Source organism: Ailuropoda melanoleuca, chromosome 15 (assembly GCF_002007445.2).
Source record: "Ailuropoda melanoleuca isolate Jingjing chromosome 15, ASM200744v2, whole genome shotgun sequence".
NCBI lineage: Eukaryota > Metazoa > Chordata > Mammalia > Carnivora > Ursidae > Ailuropoda > Ailuropoda melanoleuca.
This window is the reverse complement of record NC_048232.1, coordinates 79,225,192-79,250,078: the sequence shown is the minus strand read 5'-3', so window position 1 is coordinate 79,250,078 and position 24,887 is coordinate 79,225,192. Positions and strand designations below refer to the sequence as shown.

At 56.7% G+C, this 24,887-nt stretch overlaps 1 protein-coding gene and 1 long non-coding RNA gene across 2 annotated transcripts; one reads left to right on the top strand and one right to left on the bottom strand.

Moving 5' to 3' along the window:
- Positions 1 to 5,332: 5,332 nt before the first annotated feature.
- LOC117796447 lies at positions 5,333 to 6,595 on the top strand. Its single transcript, XR_004620972.1, has 3 exons — positions 5,333 to 5,423; positions 5,990 to 6,128; positions 6,221 to 6,595. It is a non-coding gene; the product is annotated as an uncharacterized LOC117796447 (long non-coding RNA).
- On the bottom strand, positions 5,418 to 15,243 carry RASD2 (RASD family member 2). Its single transcript, XM_002925574.4, has 3 exons — positions 14,748 to 15,243; positions 9,646 to 10,039; positions 5,418 to 6,315 (listed from the first exon to the last, which is right to left on the bottom strand). The coding sequence occupies exons 2-3, from the start codon at positions 9,914 to 9,916 to the stop codon at positions 5,786 to 5,788; spliced, it is 801 nt and encodes a 266-aa protein (XP_002925620.1). The 5' UTR covers positions 9,917 to 10,039; positions 14,748 to 15,243; the 3' UTR covers positions 5,418 to 5,785.
- Between the last annotated feature and the right edge of the window lie 9,644 nt (positions 15,244 to 24,887).

The window sequence follows — 24,887 nt, the reverse complement described above, 5'->3', positions numbered from 1 at the left end:
GGACAGGATTCGTACTGAAGCCCAGCCCAGCCCTGTGCAGTGTTCCTTTTATTAGACGAGGCTGTAGTCCCTCCCTGGGTCCATTCTCCAGCCCCCTCCACCTGGCAGACGGTCCTGGCCCTCTCCCCTTCATTTCTGCAGAGACCCTAACGAGACTGATCTCAGATTCCAAAGCCAGGTGCCAAACCAAAGGCAAAAGTTTCAAAATATCTGGCCAAGAACCAGCTATTTGACTCTCATACTTCTCACCTATGTCAAAGATATGAAAGAGTCAGTCTTGAGAGGGTTTTTTGGGGAAAGGGACATTTCCAAGAGTGCTATGGCATGGACTGTGGGAGTGTCTGCCCGTCATTTTAAGCCTACAGAGCTTGATGCATGTCCTCATCGCTGAGGGCTCTGTGGACCACTGTTTGTCCTCTGCCTTGTAAATCTAATGCATGATAGACGGTCTGAGTTAGAGACCAGAGATCTTTACTAAACTCAGATCAGTTTATATGCTTAAAGTTGATTGGGGCCAAGGATGTGAGTTTCAATACAGACCAGACGTGGGAAAACCACTAGAGAAAGCTGGCAGGGGGATGCCTGAAGCCCCGTCCAAGAGAACACTCTGGAGGGGCAAGGGACCTCAGCACGGGAAACTGACAGGTGTTAGAACACTCCTAGAGGCTGCGGAAGGACCTAGCAAGCAACCCACATATAGATTATTTCATTATTCAATCTGAATGTCATTGTTAAACATCTCCCGTGCTCCGAGCGTGACACTGTCTTCCTGCGACACCATAGTACTGGGCAAGTAAGAACGTCTCTGCTCCTCTGACCTCCCCGTCCCGAGACCCACCTCCCAAGGACCAAGGGTGGAGTAGAAAGAAACTGGAATTAGCTAAAAGGGAAGCCAGAGAGCAAGCAAAGGAGAACGTATCCACCCTTCTCTTTTCGTGTGAGCAGACCACAGCTGGGGGGGGAAGGGAAGGTCTGTCCTTTGCCCAAGACTGAACTGTCCGTCATCACGTGGGCCAAGGATTTTTCATTGAGGCTGCATCTGCCACCCGAAGAGCCTAAGGTACAGATGAGAAAAATCACGGGACAGTCCAAATTTTTTTTATCAAGGAACAGGAGAAAATAAAGCCCAGATCCACTTTCAGGAAGCAGCGGGAGGTCCAGCAGAGAGAAGTCAGGTTGCACATGGTGGCCAAGCTCTGGACCCGGGGAGTGAGGGTGCCGGGTGGACCGTTAGCTGGCCAGCCAGATGGCCTCTCCCGTTTCTCCAGGCGGAGGCGTCACTGGGCGTGGGGCGCCTGGCAAGGAACTGCGTTTCCCAGCCCTTCTCACGGGGGAGCATGGCCGGAGGAAGTGAGTGGGAGAGCCTGAGAGCAGCATCCCCTGCAGTCTCTTCCCTACCCCGCTGGCTGAACCCGAATGTGGTTCATGCGGTGAATGGCTTTGACCTTGCAGATGGTGACATCATCCTAGAGATGGGATGGCCTGAAGCCTGGAGACCCGTGGAGCAGAGCCATCCCGTGGCCTAGCACACTGCTCTCAGACCTTCCCGTGAAACAGCAGTCACGTTCCTCTGCTGCAGTGGCGGGACCTTTTGCAATGAGCTGTGGAGCTTCTCACTGCCTGTGAACGACGTCTGCTCAAGGTTGCCGAACTACGTTCCGATGTCGCATCTCAGCCTGCCAGTGTCTCCCTCCAGAGCGCAGTCCCTCAGCCAACTCAGTTATGAAAACTCTGGGGAGAAAACATGCTTTGCGATCAGATGTGCATTCTAGCTCCGCTCTGCCACTTCACAGCTGTGCAACCTCAGGCAAGTGGCTTCGCCTCTCTGAGCCTCGGTTCCCTGGTGTGTAAAGTAAAAAGGGAGTCATAGTCCTTCCACACAGCTTTGCCACGAGGATCCAGCAACAGGCTGCAGGTAGCAGGCCCAGCATGGTGCTCAGTGCACAGTAGGTCTTCAACAAAGGCCACCCTCCTTCCCTACCCGTGTTCCCAGCAGCCTTTGCTGCCGAGCCCCAGCTGGCCTCCCGTCAGCCCCAGCAAGCCATGACCCAGACTGAAGTTTTTCTTTTGAATAAGTGACAGGTTCAGGAAGGCGGAACGGAGTAAGTACTCGGAGTTCGCAGCACAGAATTCTCTGATATCAGATTCCCAGCGTTCCCTTCCTGGGGTCGGGAACTAAGCCGGCTGTCCCGCGCTGGTCTCTGAATGGTTTCACTGTGGGGGAATTTTCCTACCATCCTGTTCTACCCTCCGTTCCAGGGCTAAGCGGAGATCTGTGGGGCAAGCGTCCTCCTCTGCCACAGCCAGCCCCGTGCTCGGTAACCCCGTCCCAGGGCGAGCCTGGGGGTGCAGGGAACCGGGGCCGGGCCCGGGCTGGGGCAAGCGTGCTCTGTTTGGCAACGAGCGGAATGTCGTGGATTATATAACGGGAATATTAATGCCTCCTTGCAGAGAACATAGGGTTGCAAGGGACTATTCGTATGTTGTCTGGTCCGACTGCCCCGTCCCCACCTCCCATTTAGAGATAAAAAAACTCAAGTGTCTGGGAAAGGACGAGACTTATTCATAGTCCGCCGCGGAGAGAGGGAGTGGCAGGGGTGGCCCAGGCTTGACGCACAGGGGAAGGCTTGCTCTGGGGAGCCCAGCTGCGTCCCCACTAGCCCTTCTAATGGTCCCCGCGCTGGCCTGTGATACAGGAGGCAGTGTTGGCCTCCGTGTCTCACACTTACAAAGACCAGGACCGGGAAAGCGTCAAAGTGATTTGCCTCCCACCCTTGTCCTCTCTGCCTAGTGTGGGCAAAAGATGGGAGGAGAGCTAGGCTCCCAGGTGGGCAGAGCGGGGAGCTCTCCTCCTGCTCCCCCACACCCCAGGGCCACCTGGCTCTGCTTCCACCCTAGCCAGGCTCACCTCGCTTTGTAAATGTCCAGACAGAGCCCTTTCCCTCTGAATTGGGAGCCCCATCACCTAAATGCTCGGTGGCATTTGTGGATTGAGCAAAACCATAGACCATCAACGCAAAATCCTGTCCTCACCACATGATGGCCTCTGGTTTCGAACCCGACATCTGCCACGGCACTGGCTTTGTGCCATCTTGGACAAGGTGGGGACAGCGGGGCGAACATGAGGAGCAGGTTTTTCGTGGAGCTGAAGGGGGGCGGGGCTCGAGACACGAAGTGTAAAGCACACCACAGGTGCAAGGCCAGTCTCCTCGTCTTCCCTCCACCCCCAGAGGGCAGGTTTCTGGGTGGCACAGGTGCAAGACCCCGTCCCTCTACCTCCATCCCCATCCTCACCCACACCCTGCTTCCTCTCCCATGAGGGCTCCCTCTGCTCGCCCGGTGTTTATTAAATACTGTCCAGAAAGCTGTACATCGAATCAACCACACAGACCTGGGCTCTGTCCCGACCTTGAGGACCACCCATCCAACTGAGGCTGCCCACTACTGACACTGGGGGCCAGATAACTCTTTATCGTGGGGGGATGACCTGAGCATGGGGGGTTCAGCAGCACCCCCGGCCTCTATCCTCTAGACCCTAGCAGTACTCCCCACCCAAGTCTTGGTGATTCAAAAGTGTTTCCAGACGATGCCAAGCATTCCCTGGGGCAAAGTCAATGGTCTTCAGGAGCCCCACAGAACTAAGACATACGGTTGTCCCAGAGAGCTGATGATCCATGGGGTTGGGGGGGATCTCTTTAGTCTGACCTGGCTGCCCCTCCAGAGGGTCACTGACAACTCAGCACACACCTCCCAGAAGGCCCAAAAGGGCAAGGGCCAAGAGAGGGGCACAACCTCCTGTTTTGGGGTGCCCCCCCTTATATTTAAACTTGAAGACTGACTCAGTGCTGCCCCCAGGGCAGGTGCCATCTAGGGAGGACAAGGCCAGCTTTGGTTGGAGGAAGAAGCAAACCTCCTCTTGGAAATACAGAAAATTCACGTGGTCAAGGACACAGCTTAGAAACAAACCCACTTTAATTGGTAGCGTACACAGAGATCTGGGGCAGCGGGGGCATCACGGGGTGGGACCAGGCCATACACCTGCCCTGGCCATGGTACCCAGTCTGCTTAGAGAGTGCAGGCTGGGGCCGCGTGAGGACACAGAAGCGGGGTGCCAGGGGAGGGGTACAGAGCACACAGAGCGAGAGCCGGGGTACGTGTATAGCTTTGTGTTCACGTGTGTGTATACGGACATATCTGGGCATGAGGGACCCAGAATTTATAGGAGCCCTCAAAGACCGATCTAGAGAGGTCAGGAAAAAGACACCTCCGGTTTGTGAAGGGCCCCTCCCCACCCCACCCCCACCCCCGGGGCTGAGGAAGCATCAAGGGAGGGGTGTGCCGAATACCCCGACTTGGCCCGGCTTCTGCCATGCACAAACTCGCTGTGTGGGCTGGAGCAGGTGAGAGTCACCCACCCTCTCTGGGCCTCAGAAAGATTCCCTAGATGATCACTAAGGTTCCCTGTAGCCCTAAATCTCAATATTTTAAAGAAGATTAAGATACAAAATGTTAAGAGCTGATGACAAGACCTTTGGTGTACAGGCTCAAATCCCGCCACACCTGGGACGCAGCAGTCCCGCGCTAGGCGCAAGCTAGGGACCCAAGAGGAGCCTTCCCACCTACCTCTCTGGGCTCGGCTGGGGTTCCCAGCTGCTCCTGCACCCCCCCCAAAAAAAAACAGCGCACAGGGCACAGGGCAGTGGGGCGGCAGGGGCGGGCATAGGCCATGCGGGTGAGGGAAAGAGGCCGAGGCTGGGGGAGGGCCTGGCCTTGGGGGCATAAAGTGCACTGCTCACCCTCTTTGTTTCCTAGCACACAGTGGACCCAGCACCCAGCAGGTGCTCAATAAATGCTTGAGGAGCGAGTACAGAAGACAGCATGATTTTAGGCAGAGCCCTGCCCTGAACCGGGTGGGGGGAAGATGGGCTGGAAACGTGCCACCTTCCCCCTGAGTCTCAGCCGCCTCCTCTGTGAAATGGGGGGCAGGAGGAGAAGCAGCCCCAGCCTGCCCGTGCCCCCTGTGCAAGTATAAACTGTGAAGCTCACGACAGAGGGCAGTGTCTAGCCGGAGGCAGGTCCTGGGAACCCTGGCCCGGATCCGGATCGGGGTGGGGGAAGGAGGTGTCCCCAGCAGAGGCAGCGGGTCTAACCTGGGCGGGGGTCCGGCCAACGGGGCGGGGTAGCTTTTACAGTACAAAGATTTCCGTTCCTACAGCTACGCACAACAGGAGGACAGCTGTAAGTACCAAGCACAACCAGCAGACAGGGGAGGAATCTGCGAGAGACGGCGCAGGAGGCCAGTCCGGGGGTGGGCGTGGTCGGGGACGTGGGGGGGGAGGGGAGGAAACCGCTGAGCCCACCGGAGGGCGTCGGGGCTCGTCTCCACCCCGCGACTGGTGACTGTTCCAGGAGGCTCCGTCAAGGTAGGGAGTCTGGCCCCCCTGGCATCAGCGTTTCTTACAACCCCAAGGATAGGGCAGCTCTGACGGGTGCCCGAACAAGTCCCGATGTCTCCCAACCTTGTTTCGGCCCGCCCCGCGCGGAGGAGCTGAAAGCAAGGTCCGGGGAGCTCAGAAAAGCAGAATCAGAGGGAAGTGGCGAGAGGGCAGGGAGAACATATGGAGGTCAGAGGCTGGCGTCGCCCAGTCTGGCGCCAGAGGCCTTCGAACACAGACGGCTGCCGTCGGGGTCTCGTTGAGTGGGGGGTGGGAGGGCATGGGCAGCGGGCACCTGGGGCCACCTCTGGTAAGGCACTGCCCTGGCCCCACCCCTGCGTCCCTCCGGCTCACTGGATGGTGCATTTGTCCCGCTCGCGGGCCTGGCCCTCCCGAAGGACCTTGGCCTTGATGTACTTGAGGTCACTGTTGACGCTGGGGCGGCGGGCAAAGGGCGAGACCATGCCATAGGCGTCCATGTCCTTGACCCGGCGCATGCAGAAGGGCCTGGGGTGGAAGGCGTCGCCGTACTGCACAGAGATCTTGCGGTGCAGGGCGGGGCTCATCTCGTGCGGCAGCTTGGCCATGCTGAAGAGCACATAGAACATCTCGTCCACGTTGGTGTTCTTCTTGGCGGACACCTCGAAGTAGGCGCAGTTCTCGTCCCCGGACACCAGCAGCTCGGCCTCGGTGGTGGGTACCTGGCGACACAGCTCGCCATGGTCATTCTTGTTGCCGCAGATGACCATGGGCAGCTCTGCCGCCTCCTTGGTCTTGTTCTTCAGGCAGGACTTGACCTCCAGGATCTGCTTCTGGAGGCGCTTGACCTCGTCGAAGGACTCCCGGTTATCCAGGCTGAACACCAGGATGAAGACGTCACCTGCGGGGACAGGGACCCAGGTGGTGAGGCCGCCCCTCCCAGTCACTGACTCAACCCTCCCAGCCAGTCTAAGGGGGAGTCGCTGTTCTCCCCATTTTCCAGAGCAGGAGGCTGAGGCCCCGGAGGGTTAAAGCCCTGGTTCAAGGTCACACAGCGAATGTGTGGCTCAGCCTGGCTTAGACACAGTTAACTCCCCCGATACTTCCCTGCAGAGCTGGAGACGGAGTGAGTGGCTTGTGAATTTGTGCAGACTGTATTAGAATAATAATAATAAATACAATCTTCACGACAGCAGGGGTCTTGCCCGACTTGTTCAGTGCACATTCCCTGGGCCTGGAATCGCGCCTGACACATCATAGGAACCCAGAGTGCTGGCACCTGGCAGGCCTAGGTTCACATGTGGCCCCTGCCAGGTATTGGCCATGCAGCCCAGGGCGGGTCAGGCAGCCTCAAACCTTACTTTTCTCCATCTGTCCCACGTGCATGAAACACAGCTTGTTGGGAGCTTTCATCGGACAACGAACAGACAGTGGCACAGGCTCCGAGGTCTTAGGGATCGAGATGACCAGGGGCACAAGCACCCATGGGAGCCACAGTGGGTCGTGCCCTCCACACGCACTTTCCTCCCTGACTCCTCCCAAAACCTCTGCCGCAGGGATTTCAGTACCTTTCTGGTATAGCTGAGCAAACAGAGTCTCAGAAAGGGTGAGCAACCGGCCCAAGATCACACAGCGTGAACGTGACTAGGCCAAGACCGTGACTAGGTGGGGACCCGCTGCTGTCCTAACCTAGCCAGTGCCGGGCACTCGCAGGTGCTCTCTGCTTCTTGAATAAATTGTGGACGAATGAGTGAGGGCTAGCCTGCAAGACCCACGCGGTCCCTGCTTCAACTCTGCGACACTCGAGACAGGTCCTTGGGTCTGAAACGGGCCATGCAGGGGTGGGGGGGGGCAGGAAGAGAGACCGGGCGGTGCCCACATCCCAATCTCTGGATGTTACTACAAGGATTATAAGGTCACACTCAAACTTTGGCTTCAATTCATAAGAGCCTGTGGGGAGATGTCAAAAATCCCTGTATTCCAAACAAGAAAACTGAGGCTCCCAGAGGCACATGCCCCATTCAGAACCATGCTCCGGCCAACAGCATATCCTTCACCATGCGCTCCAGGACAGAGGGGACGGCGTCACCCACGACCTTGTCTCCCAGCTCCAGCACACGGTGGGTGCCCATGAGGCTGGGCGAATGGGCGGGATGGGATGGGACGAATGGGGCTGGGGACCGCTGAGACAGGCACTTGCAAGGAGGCCCCGGCCTGGCAACCGTGTCCACATGGGCTGCCAACCCCGTCCCATTAGGCTAATCTTGGGCCCCTGAGGACTCAGCGGCCTTGACATATTCAAATGCAAGACCGCGATGCCAAGCTTCAGAGACAGCCTGGCTGGCAGCTGGAAAGAGAGCTGGCGGCAGAATTAGTGGCTTTCAGAATTTCCTGCGCACCCACACCAGGTTGGAAAATGAGGCACGGGCTGGTGAGGGAAGAAAGCAGCAGACAAATGTGCTCCGAATCGTAAGTGTACGTTGAAGAGAGACGGACAAAAACCCTCCCTGTGACAAAGATGATACAAATATAAAGGTCAGTGTGTTCGTGGGGGGTCCAGAAGTGTCCCCACCAGACTGATGGGGTGGCCACCTCCGGGGAGGGGACAGGAGCCTGGCGTCGGGGACACAGGTCAAGGGGGCTCCTTCAGCCTTCTCTGTGTTGACAGGAGGGTGTGTGCATATCATTGGTGTAATTAAAAAATGAATTTTGGAAATAGGCATGTGGTCCTCCTCCACATTGCTCTGGTGTTAGCCTTATTTATATTGGGGGCGCCCAGTCCCCTCCCCAAGGCAAGGAGAGCGGACATCCCCACACCCCCACCAGATGCTGGAAGTGTCCCCACAGCACGCTGGGGAGACTGAGACTCAGACCTCCGGTCACACATTGGAGCCACCAAGTGGCACCAGGTCAACCCAGGGCTCCTTACATCCACACACTGCCTTTCCAAAATATGGGGCGGGGGGTCCAAGTGGGATGTGGGTCAGACGGTCAGCAAGGACAGACAGCCTGCAGGAAGAAGCCATCTGCCCAGGGTGCTCCAGGAGGGGGCTTGGTCAGGGTTCGGGGGCAGGAGTGTGCATGGCGTGGGTTTCTTGGTGCAAGAGCAACTCCAATTTGGGGGGTTATTTTAGTGATGGATATAGGGGTATGTGCTCATTCCCTCCCTTCATCACTGCCCAGCAGTGGGAGAAGCATGGCTTAGGAAAGGACTCTGCCTCGCCCCGATCAGGCACTCTATAAATGCTGGGTTAATTTAAGACCAGTGTTTACTGAGCACTTACTCTCTGTTCACCAAGCACTTCTGCTGTATTAACTCATTTACTTCTCACAGTGACCTTTGGGGTGGGCGCTGACAGTGATGCGCTCACAGAGAAAAAACGGAGCCACACGTAGATAAAGTCACTTGCCCAGAGGTACAAAACCAGGAAGCAGCTGCCCCGGGCAGACCGGTTTCTGGCCCGCCCTCGTAGACACATGAAACTGCCTGAGTGATGCAAAGGATGGCCTGGTCCCACATGTCCACCCGCCCCCTTAATCCCTGACCGTCTCCCTTCCCTTCCCACCATTTCCGGCAGGGCCAAGAGACTACGGGACAGTTTAGTGGTGGAGAATAAGAATCAGACGGCTGGGACCACCTGTGTTACCACCTGGACTAACGTAACCTCTCTGGGCCTCAGTTTCCCCACTTGTAAAGTAGAAGCAAAAACCCATCTCCTAGGTTAATCGAGAGGATGAAATAAAGCCGTGCCAAGCTCTAAGAACGGGCCCAGGCATTTAGCTATTGCCGCCACCATTGTTACTGTGATGATTACTGAGCTCCGGGCCTGGGCAGGGCTCCTGCCTACCCTTTGACTGACCGCTGCCCGGGTCCTGCCCTTACTGCTCTGAGGGGCAGCAAAGGCCTGGGGTGTTAAGAGATCTGACAACAGCAGACTGACCCTGGGCCCTGGAGCTCTGCTGGGCCACCTCCAGCAGGAGGAAGGCGGGAGTCCCCCTCTGTTTCCAGGAGAGGACTACCCCCCATGCCCACCTGCGTCAGCTCCCGATCTTCTGGAAGGCAGCCCTGCAGGACTCGATGCACAGCCAGAGAGAGTGGAATTGGGGCCCCAGTTCGATTGTCTGCTCAGGCAAGCAGCCACCCTCTCTGCCCCTCCCGGCCACCTGGGAGGGGGCTTGCTGTGAGCTGCCCTGCGGACAGACGGCAGACATGCCCACCCTGGGCACCCACCTGTGAGGATGGAGAGCCTGCGCATGGCGGGGAAGGGGTGGTTGCCGGACGTGTCCAGGATGTCCAGCTGGTACATGTCGCCTCGGATGTTGTAGACCTTCCGGTGGAAGTCCTCGATGGTGGGCGTGTACTGGTCCTCGAAGCGGCCGTTGAGGAAGCGGGAGACGATGGAGCTCTTGCCCACCCGCGAGGCGCCCAGCACCACCATCCGATAGGAGTTCTTGGCGGGCACGCTGAGTGTGCAGTTCCCGCTGGACAGGGTCTTCATCATGGCTCGGGACGGCGGCACAGAGCGGGGAGCAGAGGTCAGGAGGCCCTGCACCCGGTCCTGCAGCCTCTTGCTGGCCGCCTTGGCCTCCTCCGCGTGGCTCCTGTCTAGGTGTCCGTTTTCTGTCTGTAAGATGGGTACGTTAGACTGGGGTGTCTCTCGGGGGTCTTGCAGCTCTGCCCGCTCCTTCCTTCATGCCCTCTCCGGCCTCCTTCCTGCTCACCCACCCCCCACACAGGCGTTCATCTGCCCTCGAGTCCGTTCACCCCTTGTTTATTCCTGCCCAGGATTGCTGGGGCCTGAATTTTCGCTTTCCCCCCGCTCCCTGTTGCTCTCGGCAAGCAAGTGGCTTGCGTTCCCTGAGAGTCCCTTCTCTCATCTAGAAAAGGGACCCCACTCCCAGGGCTGCTGCACATGCTGAGGTCACGAAACGTTAACCTCTGCTAGAACCTGATCTATCCCTGGCCCTTCGGTCCTTTCCCACTCTGGCCTCCCCGGGCACGACCTGGGGAAGGCGTTAGCGTTTCCTAGGCCTGGGGGTGCTGTGGCTTTTCAGCCCTTTCCAGAAACAGGGAAAAGGCCACATCCAGACCACATCCTCACGAGCCAGGGCCCAGCCATTTCAGCCCCAGGCCCTGGGAATTTGCTCACCTCCAGGAGATCCAGAGACCTGAACTAGGGGATGTAGGTCAGAGAAATGACCCAAGAACAGCTCGAATCCCTCAGAGCTCCAAGGGTTTATGGTTCTGGGGTATATCCAGAACTTTCTACGGGGGCTTCTCAGCCTTTGGAAGAGACTAAAATGGGTCTCGGCCCCAAAGCCCAAATGGAGATAAATAAACCCCCAGGGCCCCAACGGGCCCACCCCAAAGGCCAGTCACAGCCCTGCCACCGTCCTTGCCTCTGTCAGCACCCACCAGAATCCACTTAGAATCCCTGAGCCCATCACTCTGTTGGAGCTCTGCTGAGACCTGCCTCCACTTCGTAGCTCGTGCTAGTCCCGCTGCCAGAACACCCTCTTCTCTTTATGTTTTGGGGCCGGGCTCAAATACCACCTCCTCTCTAAAGGCTTCTCTGGCTCCCCACTCCACCCCACCCCAGCAGGAATCCCTCCCCTCTCTAGAGAAGAGGAACTAGAAATGGATACAGGCCTGCTGGAATATCGGTCCCCTCTGCCCTCAGCCTGCAGCCACGCACGGTTGTGCAGGCTGGGCACTGCACAAGGCTCCCAGCTGGGTGAGAAAGTGGGGGCTGTCTTTGTGGAGTTCATCTGCCCAGAGAAGGCACCTCTTTTCAGTGTGCACTGGGAGCTGTACAGGCCAGCTCCCACTGGTCCGCACCCCTGGCTGTTCCAGCTCAGGAGCCTGGAATGCCTCGTCCACTCACCCCAAGGCTCTCTCCAACACCGTTATGTTCTCTGCCTGCCATTATGCTAAGAGACTGGAGGCAGAGAGACCTCCTGGGTGTGAGTCTCCTGGCATACATCCTGTTCGGGGCATTCGGGCACCTGCCTCTGCTCGCCCTGCCCAACCGAGAGCCACTGTGCAGTAAACCGGCTCTCGAAAATACGTTTTTAAAAAGCTTCTACTGGCAGCGTTTATCAACCTCCGTGGCACACATTCCCACCACGGCCAATTTCCCAGCCACCAAGAGGATCTCGAGGAATGAACTGCAAAGAGATGCACACAGTAACCCCGCTCCGCAGACCGCTGACCCTAAGCCTGGAACCCTGACAGTCACCACTCACCCAGCCCCTGCCGCGTGCCCAGCACTGTGCTAAGTACAGAAAAAAGACAGGAGCTGACTTTGACCTTGCAGTCAACGTGTGCCAGAGTGTTCTAAGCGCTCTGATTCACGTGTACTCACTCGCTCCACCCCTCAGGAACCCCAGAAGGTAGGTGGTGGTCCCCGAGTTTACAGGAGAGGATCCGGAGGCACAGAGAAGTTTAGTTCATGGCTCATGGTCACACAGCCAGTAACCGGCAAAAGAGAGATCTGTCCCCAGGCTGTGTGTCCCACACAATGGAGCCTTCTCACCGACTCCCTTCGAGGAAGATTTTATCTGCCCATTCCCCAAAGAAGGACCTTGAGACTTCAGAGTCTCCATGACTGGCCTGTGTAGTTAATAAGGAAGCCAGGACAGTGAGACGAAGACTCCTACCCTCCCCCCCAGTTCATGCCCGCCTCATCTCTCAATTCATCCCATAGGATTTCAGTGCCATGGCCACAGCAAGGGCTCAATAAATGATTTAGGAATGAATGAAGCAAAAGGGTCTGCCCTTGGAGCTCACCTGCGGCTTCCTTCTGAGGCCTTGTCCCTCCTCCCCCGCCCAACCTGGCTGGCCCCGGTGCTATGCTGAGGGTCTCTGTGGCCTGGACACCCCCGTGGATGCGGGGTGAGGAGCGGGGGGCTGAAGGCTTCTCAGCAAGCCAGTCTGGGCCTTCAGCAGAGACCGGAGGGAAAGAGGCCCCACGCCACGACAGCCCCCTCCGCAGTCCCTCTGCAGGGAGCTTGATTCTGCTGTGATCACCTCTGTCTAGACAGAGAGGGAAGGAGACCAGCAGCCCCCAGGGACAATGTTAGTCCCCATCACCACCTGCCCAGCTTCTAGCCCTGAGCTCCTGGTACAGACACGCTATTATCAGTGGCTAAGGGGCCACTGAGGAAGTTGGAGAGGACAGGCTGAGAGTCAGAGAGGAGACAGGGCCTCAGAAAGAGGCAAAGGGGGGGGTGGCTTTCCTCTCTCAGAGACAACTGTGAGTCTTCACATGGCCTCAGCCACGTGGGGCAGTGTGTGGCACCCAGACACCTGGACGCCAGCTGATGGCGCTTCCGTGAGCCCCACCCCCTGCCCCCATGTCTTCCTTCCCTCTCCTCCCCCAGAGGCGGCACTGTGGGCCGCTGTGGGCTTGGCTCCTCTCCTCTGCAGCCTGCTCTCCTCCCTCCATCCGCAGCTGGGCTGACCCCACACAGCAAGGAACAGAGGGGCAGCAGAGTGCCAGGGGCCCTTGGAGAATGTAGAGCCCAACCCCGGAGGCTCAGAGGGGGGTTAATGGGGACCCCTCGCAGCCTAAGAACCCAAAGGTGAGTTCTGTGACTCTCAGCTGACCCCACCCCCGGGCCATTCCCAGGGCCCCCGGAGAGGCAGAAAGTCCCAGAGCAGAGATGGAGCGGGGCCATCCCAGGGGAAGAGTGGCCATAGCCAGACGGGCTTCCAGATGGTACTTTGCATACCTTGTTCCAGGGACCTCCCAACAGTCCCATGAAGGGCAGACCACCATCAATCCAGGAGACTGACGGGAACACTGGGGATTCGCGTGGCTGAGTCACTTGCCCCAGCTCACGCAGATCACAGGCCAGGCCAGAATGAGAATTAGGCTGCTAGGCTCGAAAGCCTGGGCTCTTGCCTTCATAAAAACCTACCCCCTGGCCAAAACCAGTCTTTTCCAAAACAGTGCCTGACTCAGTGAAGCCTCAGCTGGCATCAGGCAATGATCCCTGAGGCCTATGATATTCTCGTTCCCTCTCTCTCCCTATAGGCAGCTGGGGGCAGGCACCCTGCCCAGGACTCACCCCCACCCCCCAATCCATGGGTTCACCCCCTTCTTTGCCCTCAAGCCCCTTGCCCAGGGCCTGCCTGGAAGATGGAGGGGACCAGAGGGACAAGGACATCAGGACAAGAGTCCGGCCGTGTCCTTCTCCCTGTAAGACCCCAGAGTTGGTTGCACTGCACCAGCCCCCCCCCAATCCCTCCCACACACCTCAAGCCTCCTCCATCAGCACACATTCCAGCCTCTCTGGACAGAAGCATTATTCACTGGCTTCCATCCCCACACTGAGGGGTGTCAGGGGGCTTTGCAAAGCTAGCCTCACCACCCTTGGCAGCTTGGGATGGTAGAAAGCAGGCAGCCGTAGGCTTCGGGCAGACCAGCCCGGCCTCTCAGCAGCACCCTTGGGCAAATGGTTTGGCCTGGATGGGGCTGGTCATCTATCAAATGGCTATTGTAGAAGCAAACCCGTAGGGTGGCCTGGATTGTTCAACGAGAAGTCAAGAGGCTAACACAGCCCCTGGCACACAGCAGCCGGCTTCCTCTGAGGCAGCTCCTCCTGGCATTCAAGGGGCCACCTGGCACGGCCAGGTGGGGCGGGACTGGAGTGCAGGCAGAGGTCTTGGGGAACCCCATCTCATCGCTGTGACGCCAGGGTAAGCCTGAATCATGGGCTCCTGAGCTGGCTGCCCCATCCCAGCCTGGCCTCCTACCTGCCATAAATTCTGAACATCCTTCCTCATCCTCCCAGGGCAGGGGGCAAAGAGAGGAGAGGTCAGAGAGAGCCCCACAGAGGTACTTGGAGGCCCTCCGGGCCAGCTGAATACAGGAAACATTTCCGGGGCAAAGAATCACCCAGGAAACTCACTCCCTGCACCAACCCCCTCAAAAGCTCAAGGAACACTGGACAGGAAGGTGCTCCTTAATCTTCCCTCCGCCCGGAGCCCCTGTCCTCATATGTAAATGGCTATTGCCCTAAGTCCTTTAAATGGAAAGCTCCTCGCAACACATGTAGCACATAGAAGCTCAGTAGGTCTTTCCCACCCGGGATAAATAAAGGGCCTAGCACTCAGCCCGACACTTAGTAGGCGTTCAACTAGTATCATTTTCTTTAGATACGTCAAGTTGCCTACGATCCTGGCACACAGAAGACGCTCTATCAGCTTAACTTTCCCGAGTCACGGAAAGCTTCCTCTAGCCTTCCTCCCACAAGCCGCAAACCTTTCTTCCTCTCTTCCCCTACCTCGGCCACCTCCCCAGTTCTGTTGGGGTGTCTCTCTCCTACCTGCGAATGGCGGGCTGGGCCTCTGGCACAGCTTGGAGGGCTGCCTGGAAGCGCCTGGAGGTGCGGGGAACCGCCGGCCTCTCCGGCCGCCGCCGCCGAGGCTTCCAGAGTCTGCGACGGCTCCTGGGTCACTGCGCCGGGCTGCTCCTCTGCGCGGCTCCGGGCGCCGGGCTGGGCGCGGCCGGGCGAGGGGACATGGGGAGCCGGTGCCCCATGGGTGGGTTCGGAAGGCTCGGAGGGGCCTGGGCGCCGGGCGGGCTCGGGCTCGCCGCCGCCGGCCCTGCCCTGCCCCGACCCGGGGGACTCCTGCTGAGCCAGGTGCCCGGAGGCGCGGGGACGTCCGATCCCGGGGTCCCCGCCTAGGTCTCCGGGGCTGGGGGAGGGCGGCAGGAGCGACTCCGGGGCTTTACGAGGGTCGTTAGAGCCTCCTGGAGGGTCCTTTGGAGGTGTCTGTGGGTGCGTGCCTGTGTGCGCGTCCCGAGTGGGCGAACCTCTGCTGGCCGCCTATGCCACCTTCTCCACCCGCGCCAAAGGGGGTCGCTCGGGGTGGGGATGCTGCCCCGCTCGCTGCGGCTTCCTCCTCTGCCTGCAGCTCTGCAGCTCTCCCCGCGCCAGAGGGACGGCTCCTTTCTCCCTGCGAGGCGACGCCAACAGCTGGAGGAGGAGCAGAGCGCTCAGCTCCGAGCGCGTGTGGGAGGGGGCCTTGAACGCCGCCCCAAGGTTCGCACGTAGCTCCGAGTTAGCCTTAAACCCGCTCCTCCTCCCACTTCACCTCCTCTGGCCCTCGGAGGAGGCGAACTTTCTGCGGGCCCAAGCTCCTCCCTCCCTCCCTCTTCAGGAGGCGAACGCCCCTCTCTCCCGCGGGCGAAGTCAATGGTCCCTCTGGAAAAGCGGTCGCAGCCCAGGCTCCCGGAGGCGAGCCCAGCGGCAGAAGCCCAGCTCAGGGCTGGGCGCTCTCCGCCGCGCCTGCGAGCGTCCGTCCGTAGACCCGTCGCGCAGCGCCCAGCCGCCCCCTCCGCNCGGCCGCCCCGGGCGCTGCAGTCTGGCGCTCCGCGTGCCCGGGCGCGTGGGGCCGGGGCCGCCGGTGGGGCGGCTGGGGGCGCGCACCGTGACCGGAAGGCGGCACCTGCCTCGGAGGCTGACGTCTGCGCATTCGCACGCACACCGCGCCGGCCGCGGGGAACCTGCGAGGGTCCCGCAACCAGTCGCCCGAGGTCCCCAGCCCGCGCGCCAGGACTCCCACGCCCTCCTCCATCGCGGAAATGCCCAGGTGCTCTGCGGGTGTCCGGCCTGCCCGCCCCGAGATCTCGGGCCCGCGGGAGCCTGCGGGATGGCGCGTGGATCCCGCACGTGCCGCCCGGAGGGGCCGCGGAGTCAGCTTAGCCTCGCGCGCGTCTGAGTGGAGGTCTGCGCGCGCAGGTCTCGGAGAGCACTGTAGAGAGAGCTTGCTGGGGATGAGCGGGGCGCCTTGGGCATTCACCTCCGTTCTCCCCGCCTTGAACTAGGGCAGACATCCGTCGTTCCTATTATGGCATAACTGGACACCACTTATTACTTAGCGTTTTCTTAAGTCCAAGACCCACTCTCCCCCCAACACATTTTTTTTAGAGGATCGTTATATCACTGCCTTAAATGGGAAGCCAGTATCACTTGCCATAAATAGAAGGTAAGAGTAAAAATAAACACAATGAAAACAAACCAAGGTTATTAAATTCTAGTTGGAAACTCGCATGCCAAGGCTTGAGATGTGCCCTAAGTGAAAGAAGGGAGATTGGCAAAGTTTGGAGAGGTGTCAAAGACCTATTAGCACCCATCAGAGACTTCTTCCTTCATGCTTTCAGGAGGCTGAAAAGAGAATGTTCTCACTGTGTGATGCGGGGAAGGGACACATAGTGTCTATCAAACCATATTTTGTATCATCCAGAGAACTGTCCCATCACTTACGGAACCCTGGCCCTGGAGAATGTCTGCCAATCCTTCCTCCACTACCATACCTATCCTCCCACCTCGGTGGGGTGGGGGACCCCAAGCTGAGGGTCCAGCTCCACTGGATGAGAGACTGGCATTCAAGTCCTGCCTCTGTAACCCCTCAAATATTTGGCCCTGGGCCAGTCCTGTTTCCATGACTAGTCAATCTTCAAGGACTAGATGGGGTCACAAAGGGCTACCCTGTATGGTTGGGCAGATTGCTTACTGGCTCAAGGGCGCTCAGCTAAGGAAATTCAGCTCGTGCTTTCCTCTGGGCCTTGGTTGTGTCACCTATAAAATGGGAATGATATGCTAGGTCCACAGAGGGCCAAAAGTGCCAAAATTGTCTTAGACTTTGATTGTAGAGAGTGGCTTGCTCTGCTTCGTCCCTGTGTGGTCTCGAGGTGCCCTAGGGGCCTCAGCCAGAGAAGATGAGGCAGGTGGGGGAGGAGAGACTAGGTGGAGAGTGTGGCACTTGCATGACTTGATTGTGTTTAATCCCCCGAGCAGACGATGTGAAATCTGGGCCAGGGCTAAGGGATGTACCCAACGTCACCCAGCCAGCAAATGGCAGGATCCCAGCCCAGCACTCTTTCCACATCCAGACTTTGCTTCTAGGAACTGGCTGCGGCCCAGGAGGGCTTGTGCTCAGCTCGACACACAGAGGCTGCGAGCCTTGAGCTGGCTGTAAGCTGGATAGCAGGAAGCAGGCAGGGTGTCGTGCTTCACTGGGAAGCCTGGGATCAGAGGCACTCTGACTGGCCATCGGGCCAGCTCTCCCACTCCCATCCAGGAAATGTGGCAGGTGGCTAGCTCTGAGCCAGCCCAAGACCCATTACTTTTTGCTTCCCACGCAGAGCCGGTTACGCTCCATGGACCATATCTTGAGGGTTGCTGCACACGGAGCTGCAAGGGCCCCGGGAGACCCACCTGCTCCTGCCCCTACCCCTGCCCTTCCTCAAACACAGAATGGCTCAGTCAACAAGCAGGTGCACATGAAGGATCGATGCCCGAAGAAGCTTCACGTGGCAACAGCACGCTTCCCAGTGTCCCCGCTTTCCTATCCTTCCCCCCGCCCCTTTGCCTCACCATCTCGAATGGCCCATTTGTTGTAATCATCTCCCTGCTTACTGGACTCCCTGTCCCGCCCCCCCCAAATCCATGACCACTTTAATCTTTTTCGAAAATATGCCACCCCCTACTCAAGAATTGTCATGGCTGAACACATAAAATCTAAACTCCTTAGTCCAGCATACAAAGCCTCCAGCCAGGATCTAGTCCCCATTACATCCCGCCATCAGCCTACATTTCGCCTAAATCAAACCACTTCCAGATCCCTCAAGACACTGGGATTTCCCTCCTCCAGGCCTTTGTGTATCTGATCCCTCTATCTGGGGGAACTTTTTGTCTATCTTTATTCAGTGAATTTCATCCTTCAAAACATGGTGTTCACACCTCTCCCCACAAAGCCTCCTAGCCTGTCAAGGGGTGTGAATGTCACCCTCATCCGGGATCCTGTGGGAAAACAAAACAAAACACCAAAGAACCCAAAACCTGGCTCTTGCACTGTAGGTAACTGACCATCCCTTTAAGCCTCAGTTTCTTTACCTGTAAAGTGGTTGTGACAGTGTCTACCTTACAGGTCGTTGGGAGGATTAAAATAGACTGTGAAGTGCCTGACACTAGGGGCCCTGCATGCAGTAGTTCTCATCATGATTACTTCCTTTATGGCCTATGTCACGTCCCGCCTTACATCTTGGACACGTACTCATCATCCCTGTTGGCACGGGAGCTCCTTGGAGTGGGGACAGAGCCTGATTCATCTTTGTATTCCCACATCATTAAGGGCAGCATCTTACACGTTGTGCGTTTTTAATAAATGTTTATTGAATTGTGTTCAGCTCAACAGCTGCAGAGCAGAAGCAATGCACCAGCTCTCCTTGGAAACAAGAGGAAGGGGAGGGCAGACACGGAGAGGCAGAGTTCGCTTCAGTTCTCCTAAGAGCCCCACTTACAGAAGGGGAAACTGAGGGCCGGGGAGGCTATTCAGAACCAGGCAGCTAATGGGAGGGATCCGAAAGACATTTCTCCAAAGGGAAATAATGTGTTTGCCCAACCAATGTCCTGTCACATCCTTTGGCTGCTTTTCTAGAATAGTGGTTCCTAACCCTGGCGGAGAATAAAAATCACCTTGGGGGAGGCTTACGTGATAGCCAAGCCCAGGCTCCTGCTCAGAGGCACTGATTTCGTCGCTCTGGTGTTGGGCTGGATATCCACACTGTTTAAAGCTCTCCCAGGTGATTCTAACGTGCAGCCTGGTTTGCCCAGGGCTAGAGCAGTGGTTCTCAAAGTCTGGTCCCCGGACCAGCAGCATTAGCACTATCTCGAGAACTCGCTAGAAATACAGCTCCCACCCCAGACCCATGGAATTGGAAGATGTGAGGCAAGGCCCAGCCATCTGGGTTTTAACTAGCCCTCCCGGTAATTCCAACGCACGCTGAAGTTTGAGAATCACCGATTAGAAGATTCGAATTGGCAAAACCTTAGCGGTCCTGTGGCCCGATCTTTCTGTTTTGAAGACAAAGGGGCGGTTGGTGGCTTCACCAAGTTCAACACATGTTACTTACAGGCTAGACCCAGAGCCCAGGCATCTGAATCAGTCTTGAGCCTTTAGCATGGGTCACTGGGTCACCAGCAGCACGAGCCCCGCTGGGTCAGGAGCATGGGGCCAGGTGCCTGCATTCCAGGACACCGCCAAACATCCCTTGAGGTGGAGCAACAAGGATGGGTCAGCGGGAACACAGGTGGAGCGGCCATGCCTTGTGCCCTTCTCTTCATCTGACCATTTCTGCCTCCTGCTGAGCATAGAGATGGCATTTGTCATGTAGTAAGTATTCAGTAAACACCCAATAGAGGAATGAATGAATGAATGAATGAATGGTGGTTAGTTTCTACTTCTTTGCAACAAGAATGTTGGGTCAGATCCTCTCTGAGACCCCCATCTGTTTCCACATTTCTAAGCCAAATGAAGGACTCTGGTGCCTCCTAGCTCCAGTTTTTATACCAATTAGAAAAGTTGCCTCCTTCAGGATGAGCCTGAGAGAAGGTCTCAGCTTTGGCAGGAAGGGGAAGGGGTGGAGCACAAGCTGAATTTCCTTAGCTGAGTGCCCTTGAGCCAGTAAGCAACCTGCACAACCATACAGGGCAGCCCTTTGTAACCCCATCTAGTCCTTGAAGAATGTGCCACAAGAGCGTTTTGCAGGCAGCAGTGATGACCAGGAGAGTGGGATCGTTATAGCAGGTCAGGCCAAGCTAAGGGTGGAGCCAGGAAAGAAATAGCCAGAATGGGCCAGAGGCTTTTAATCATAACGAGGACCACTTCTGAAGCCGCCACTTCTCTCAGGTACTGGGTTGGTCCCTGTAACAAGAACCCATTTTAGCCAGGCCACAACCCTATTGGGGTAGCACTATTAGCCTCATTTGTAGACGAGAAGGCTGGAAGGGATCTCGTTGGCTTAAAGACACCTGGGCAAGGAAGCAACCGAGCTTGTATTGGAGTCAATTTGCTTGATGGCAATGACTGCCTGTGGGTAGGGCTCCCTCTCGGATACAGCAGCAGCAACCGCAGCTCCTCGTGTGCGTGAACACGATCATGGTGTGATCGCCAGCGTGCTCCCTGTGAAGCAAGCAGGGCGGCGGTGTTGTTCCTGTTGTATAGGTGATGGAACTGAGGGCCAGTGATGTGTAGTGATTTGTCCAAAGTCACTTGACTTGTAAGAGGCAGAGCCTGGGCTGAAAACTAGATGGGTCTTTGAACAAGTAGTCCTTTGATCTTTTTATAACATCCTATTGTCTTCTTAAGGCTTGGCCTGTATATGCTACAATGAGCCCTCTCATCCATCCACCTATCCATCCAACATCGTGGTCATCATCTCCATCATCATCGTCATCATCTCCATCATCATCATCATCATCGTCATCATCTCCATCATCATCATCATCATCGTCATCATCTCCATCATCATTGTCGTCATCATCTCCATCATCATCGTCATCATCTCCATCATCATTGTCGTCATCATCTCCATCATCATCATCTCCATCATTATCATCATCTCCATCTCCATCATCATGATCTTTATCTCCAGCATCATCTTCATCTCCATCATCATCCTTTTCACCACCACCACCACCACCACCATCATCACCATCACCATTTCCCAAGCCCATGAAATTTCTGCTCCTCTCCAGTTGTTTATCAGGCCCTGGCCTTGACCTGGTGTGGTCCAGATGGAGACACAAAGGCAGCACAGCTTGCTTTAGCCTTGCCCTTTGGACAGGACTCTACAAGGGTCTTCCTCATCCTTCATCACATTTACTCTTCCCACAGGCCCAGGAAGCATACAGAGCAAAGCATTACATGGAAGAGAAGCCAAGGCAGGAGAGGCTCAATGGCAAAGGGAGAACAACAGGTCTTCTAACCTAATATTTGTCAACAGCGTCCTTTATGCCAGGCTCAAGTTGGGGAGGCTGGCCCTGTTCTAAGCACGCTGCACAATTAACTCATTTAACTTTCTCAATAACCCTATGAAGAGTATCTTATTATCCCCATTTTCCAGACAAGGAAAGTGAGGCTCAGAGAGGTTAAGGAACTGGGCCAAGGTCACTCAGCTCTTACTGGTGGAGCTGGGATCCTGAATCTGTGTGGGACTCTGAAATCGGTGCTCTCTCCATGGTAGGAAGTCATCTCCGATGCAACATTCTGACTGGCCTCTGGGATTAACACCTCCGGATGCTGACCCGGAATCTGCCCTGGGCCCTTTTACCCAGAGGGTATCAAAGACCCTAGGGGTTAGCACGACTTTCCAGATTCTGACAGCCAGCTGGGTTGCTGGTCTGGCACCTCTTGTCTACAGCGAAGGTGCCTGTAAACCTTCAATTCAAGAGAGATTGAGGGAGACCAGACCCACAGAGGTTCGGCCAAACACTGCAGCTCAGCAGCCTGGCTCCTGGGTCCACCCCTGTCTCTGGCATTACTCTCTGTGAGCAGTGGGCCAGAGACGTACCTGGGCTCTCACTTATTCTCCCAGCACCCCCTGCCCCTCCTCATCACCGTTGGCCACACCTGCGTTTGCCCTTAAGAGCCCGGTGTGGTAGAAAGGACACAAGCATGGCCACCAAACCATCTGGCTCTGGCTCTCACCTCTTTCTGCCCTGGGGCAAGTTCCTTCTCTCTGAGCCTCAGTGGTCTCATCTGTCAAAGGGGCTGTTGTGAAGTCTCATTCGTTCCATCATGTAGTCATTCAACAAACACTTGGAGAAAGAACCCTGGACTGGGAGCCTACAGTCTAGCAGAGAAGGCAGGGATCCTGATTTGAGGAGCTTCTCTGGAGTTAACCAGGGAAAGCGTGTTTCAGGCAGAAGAAACGGAACACACAGAGGCCAGGAAGAGAACGAGTGGCCCGTTCAAAGCTAGAACACACCCAGACTGACCGGAAGGCAGGGAGAGGGAAAAGAGTCCAAGTGGAGGCTCAAAAGAAAAGCAGGGGCCAGACGTGCCAAGCAGCACTTGGCACACAGTGGGCACTCAGTCGAGGTGAGTTGCCTTCCCCTGAGCCCAGAGCGGAGCCCCAAGCGCCAGGTGCATGCTGATGCTCATGGAGTGTGGGGAGTCTGCTTCCTCTCTTGGTCGGCTCCCGGCACTTCTGCTAAGGCCACATAATACGGCGGGCTCATTACCTCAGAGTGCTGAGCCAGGGAGGCAGAGGGTAGAGGTTTGCCAACTACCTCAGATCTGCCAGAAATAGAATCCAATGTTCCAGGATGCTAATGACTGTGGCCTTGGTGTGTTTCACTTTCGCTTTAGTGGTCTCCCGCCGATGGGGTTGTTTGAAGAAGAGGAGAGCAGGGTAGCGCAAGAGCGGCCGAGACGACTGCGCAGGAACCCCAGCTCCAGCCCCGTGCAGACGGACGCGGAGCCTCCCTTCACCGTGCTTCTGGAAAGTTGTGCATAAGTCAAATTTGTGCAAATCCCGTCTTATGTCCCTTCCACGTCCCCCCGACTCCTATCAACTTCCCGTGGGAGTTTGTCTGCAAATATGACCACCCAAGATTCCTCCCATCAAGACATGGAGTTTATTTCCTCCCCAGTGGAGTCAGGGGTGCATCGTTGACTCACTTTGACCCACAGAACGTGGCGGAAGTGACAGTTCTAGCCTGGGCCTCGGGAGGCCCAGAAGCTCCCGCCCTCACTCTCCCCAGATTCAGCCGCCATGTAGTAAGGAAACCCAAGCTGTCCTCCAGGAAGGAGAGGCCAGGCGGTAAGAAAGGCCACAGAGAGGGGAACTGATGCGGCCCTTCTAGAACCTTCTAGCCGCCAGCTGAATGGCTGCATGCATGTCCAGCTGTGACCCTGCCTGCCAGAGAAGCACAAGAAATCATAAAATCATTGTTATTTTAAGCCACCAAGTTTGGGGATGGTTTGTTATATAACAAAAAACAACAGAAATAGATCCATTTGCTTTGTTTCCATCTCGTAACCCTTAATTTTGACCACAGTGTCTTGCAAGGTTATACAGGCCCATAAAATCCCAGAAAGAAAATGGCTTATTCTAAGCCAACATCCAGGGAGTCCTTATTTTTCTCATCGGGTTGCTTTTAGTCTCATATCAACTATGCCTCCCTCTGCCTCCCGCTCCATTTTCCTACTCACCCCCCACCACCAAGTCCTGTGATCTTTCAAACCCTCCCCTCCCCAGGGGTCCTGGCTCATCACCGAGGCTCAGCAGACAGAGGGAGGAGCACCAGGCTAGGGATTGGGCCTGAGTTCTCCTTCCTGCTCAGTCCCCAGCTCACTGTGTGACCTTGGGCGAATCCCCAGCATCCTGGCCTTAGCGTCCTCATCCGTAAAGATGGGTGATTGATCGTGTATCCTTGCAATCTCCCACCTGAAGGGTGTAGACAAGAAAAGCCTCAGTTCTTACTGTCCGTTAGGCGATTCTATAACGCAGAAGGGCCAAACCACCATCTCTGTCCAAAGATGTGCTAAGGGTGCACTCCCTGTTCATGCAAATGTTTGAGCAGAGGTTGGGGTGCTTCAGGGAGAATCTAAAAACCCAATGGTGGTTTGGGGTGCTGGCCGCTGAGGCCCCTTCCAACAGATCCGAGGCGCCCGAGCTCCAGAGCAGCCCAAGGTTAGAGGAAGTTAGAGATCAAGTTCAGAAGCAGTGAGGATGGGAAGCTTGGGGAGGAGAGACCCACGCGCCTGGGCTGGGTTTCCCCGGGAGGCTTTCCACAGGAGGAAGAATGGAATGGGGGAAGGTGTGGGAAGGTGTTCCCGGTGGAAAACTTCTAGAAGTCCCAGGCCAAGGCTAGCTCTCAGGCAAGCTAATGTTGGCCAAGACACTGAGCCTCCCTGGCCTCGGTTTCTGCATCTGTAAAAGCAGGGGTGTTGAAAGAATTAGAGAGAATATATCAAGTCTACCACAGTGCTTAGCACACATCGGGCCCTCGATGCCGGGCCATTTCTTGCCCGGTTCTGCCACCGGAAGGGTGCTCGCCCTCCTCCCTGCTCGTGATCATGGAACCCTGGATCTCACCACCCACGCCCAGGGAAGCCGCCTGCTTGCTGTTCTCTTGAAACCAGTCCCAGACCTGGTTTCTCTCTCCATCTTGCCTGACAAGACCCCAGAATCACTCCTGGGTTTTTTTTTTTTTCTTTCTCCTTTTCCTCTGGGGGCCTTTTAATTTCTTCCTCTGTATCATAAACACAAAACAAGTGTTTAAGCGTCTGCCTCAAAGGCAATCTGGGAAGCAGGGTGACTCTTACATAAAGACCAGATGAAGCCCACGCTCGCCAGAAGGGCCATCTGGATGCGGCTCTCCCACCCTTCCTTCTCGCCCTCCACTCAGAACCGCTGCTAGTCCGTAATTAAGGACTGTAATGAGAAGCTGGAGGGAGCAGCCTGATGGGGAGCCCCGTGCAGGTTAACCGCCCAGTTGCCCTGGCCTCGGGTGGCCACTGCTGCAAGCCAGGGCTCCGCCTTCCTCCCCGTCCACTTCCCAGCTCCATGGTCCTCCCCTACTGGGGTCCTGGCAGCAGAAGAGGAGCCCCGCTGGCAAAGAAGCTGGAGTCGAGGGCGGCGCATAGAGCCTCAGAGGGACGGTGACTCC

Coding starts and splice junctions, on each gene's coding strand:
- RASD2 (XM_002925574.4), bottom strand. CDS start 9,916: ATGATGAAGACCCTGTCCAGCGGGAACTGCACACTCAGCGTGCCCGCC. Junction 6,316..9,645: donor CAGGCTCTCCATCCTCACAG/GTGGGTGCCCAG, acceptor CTGTCCCCGCAG/GTGACGTCTTCATCCTGGTG.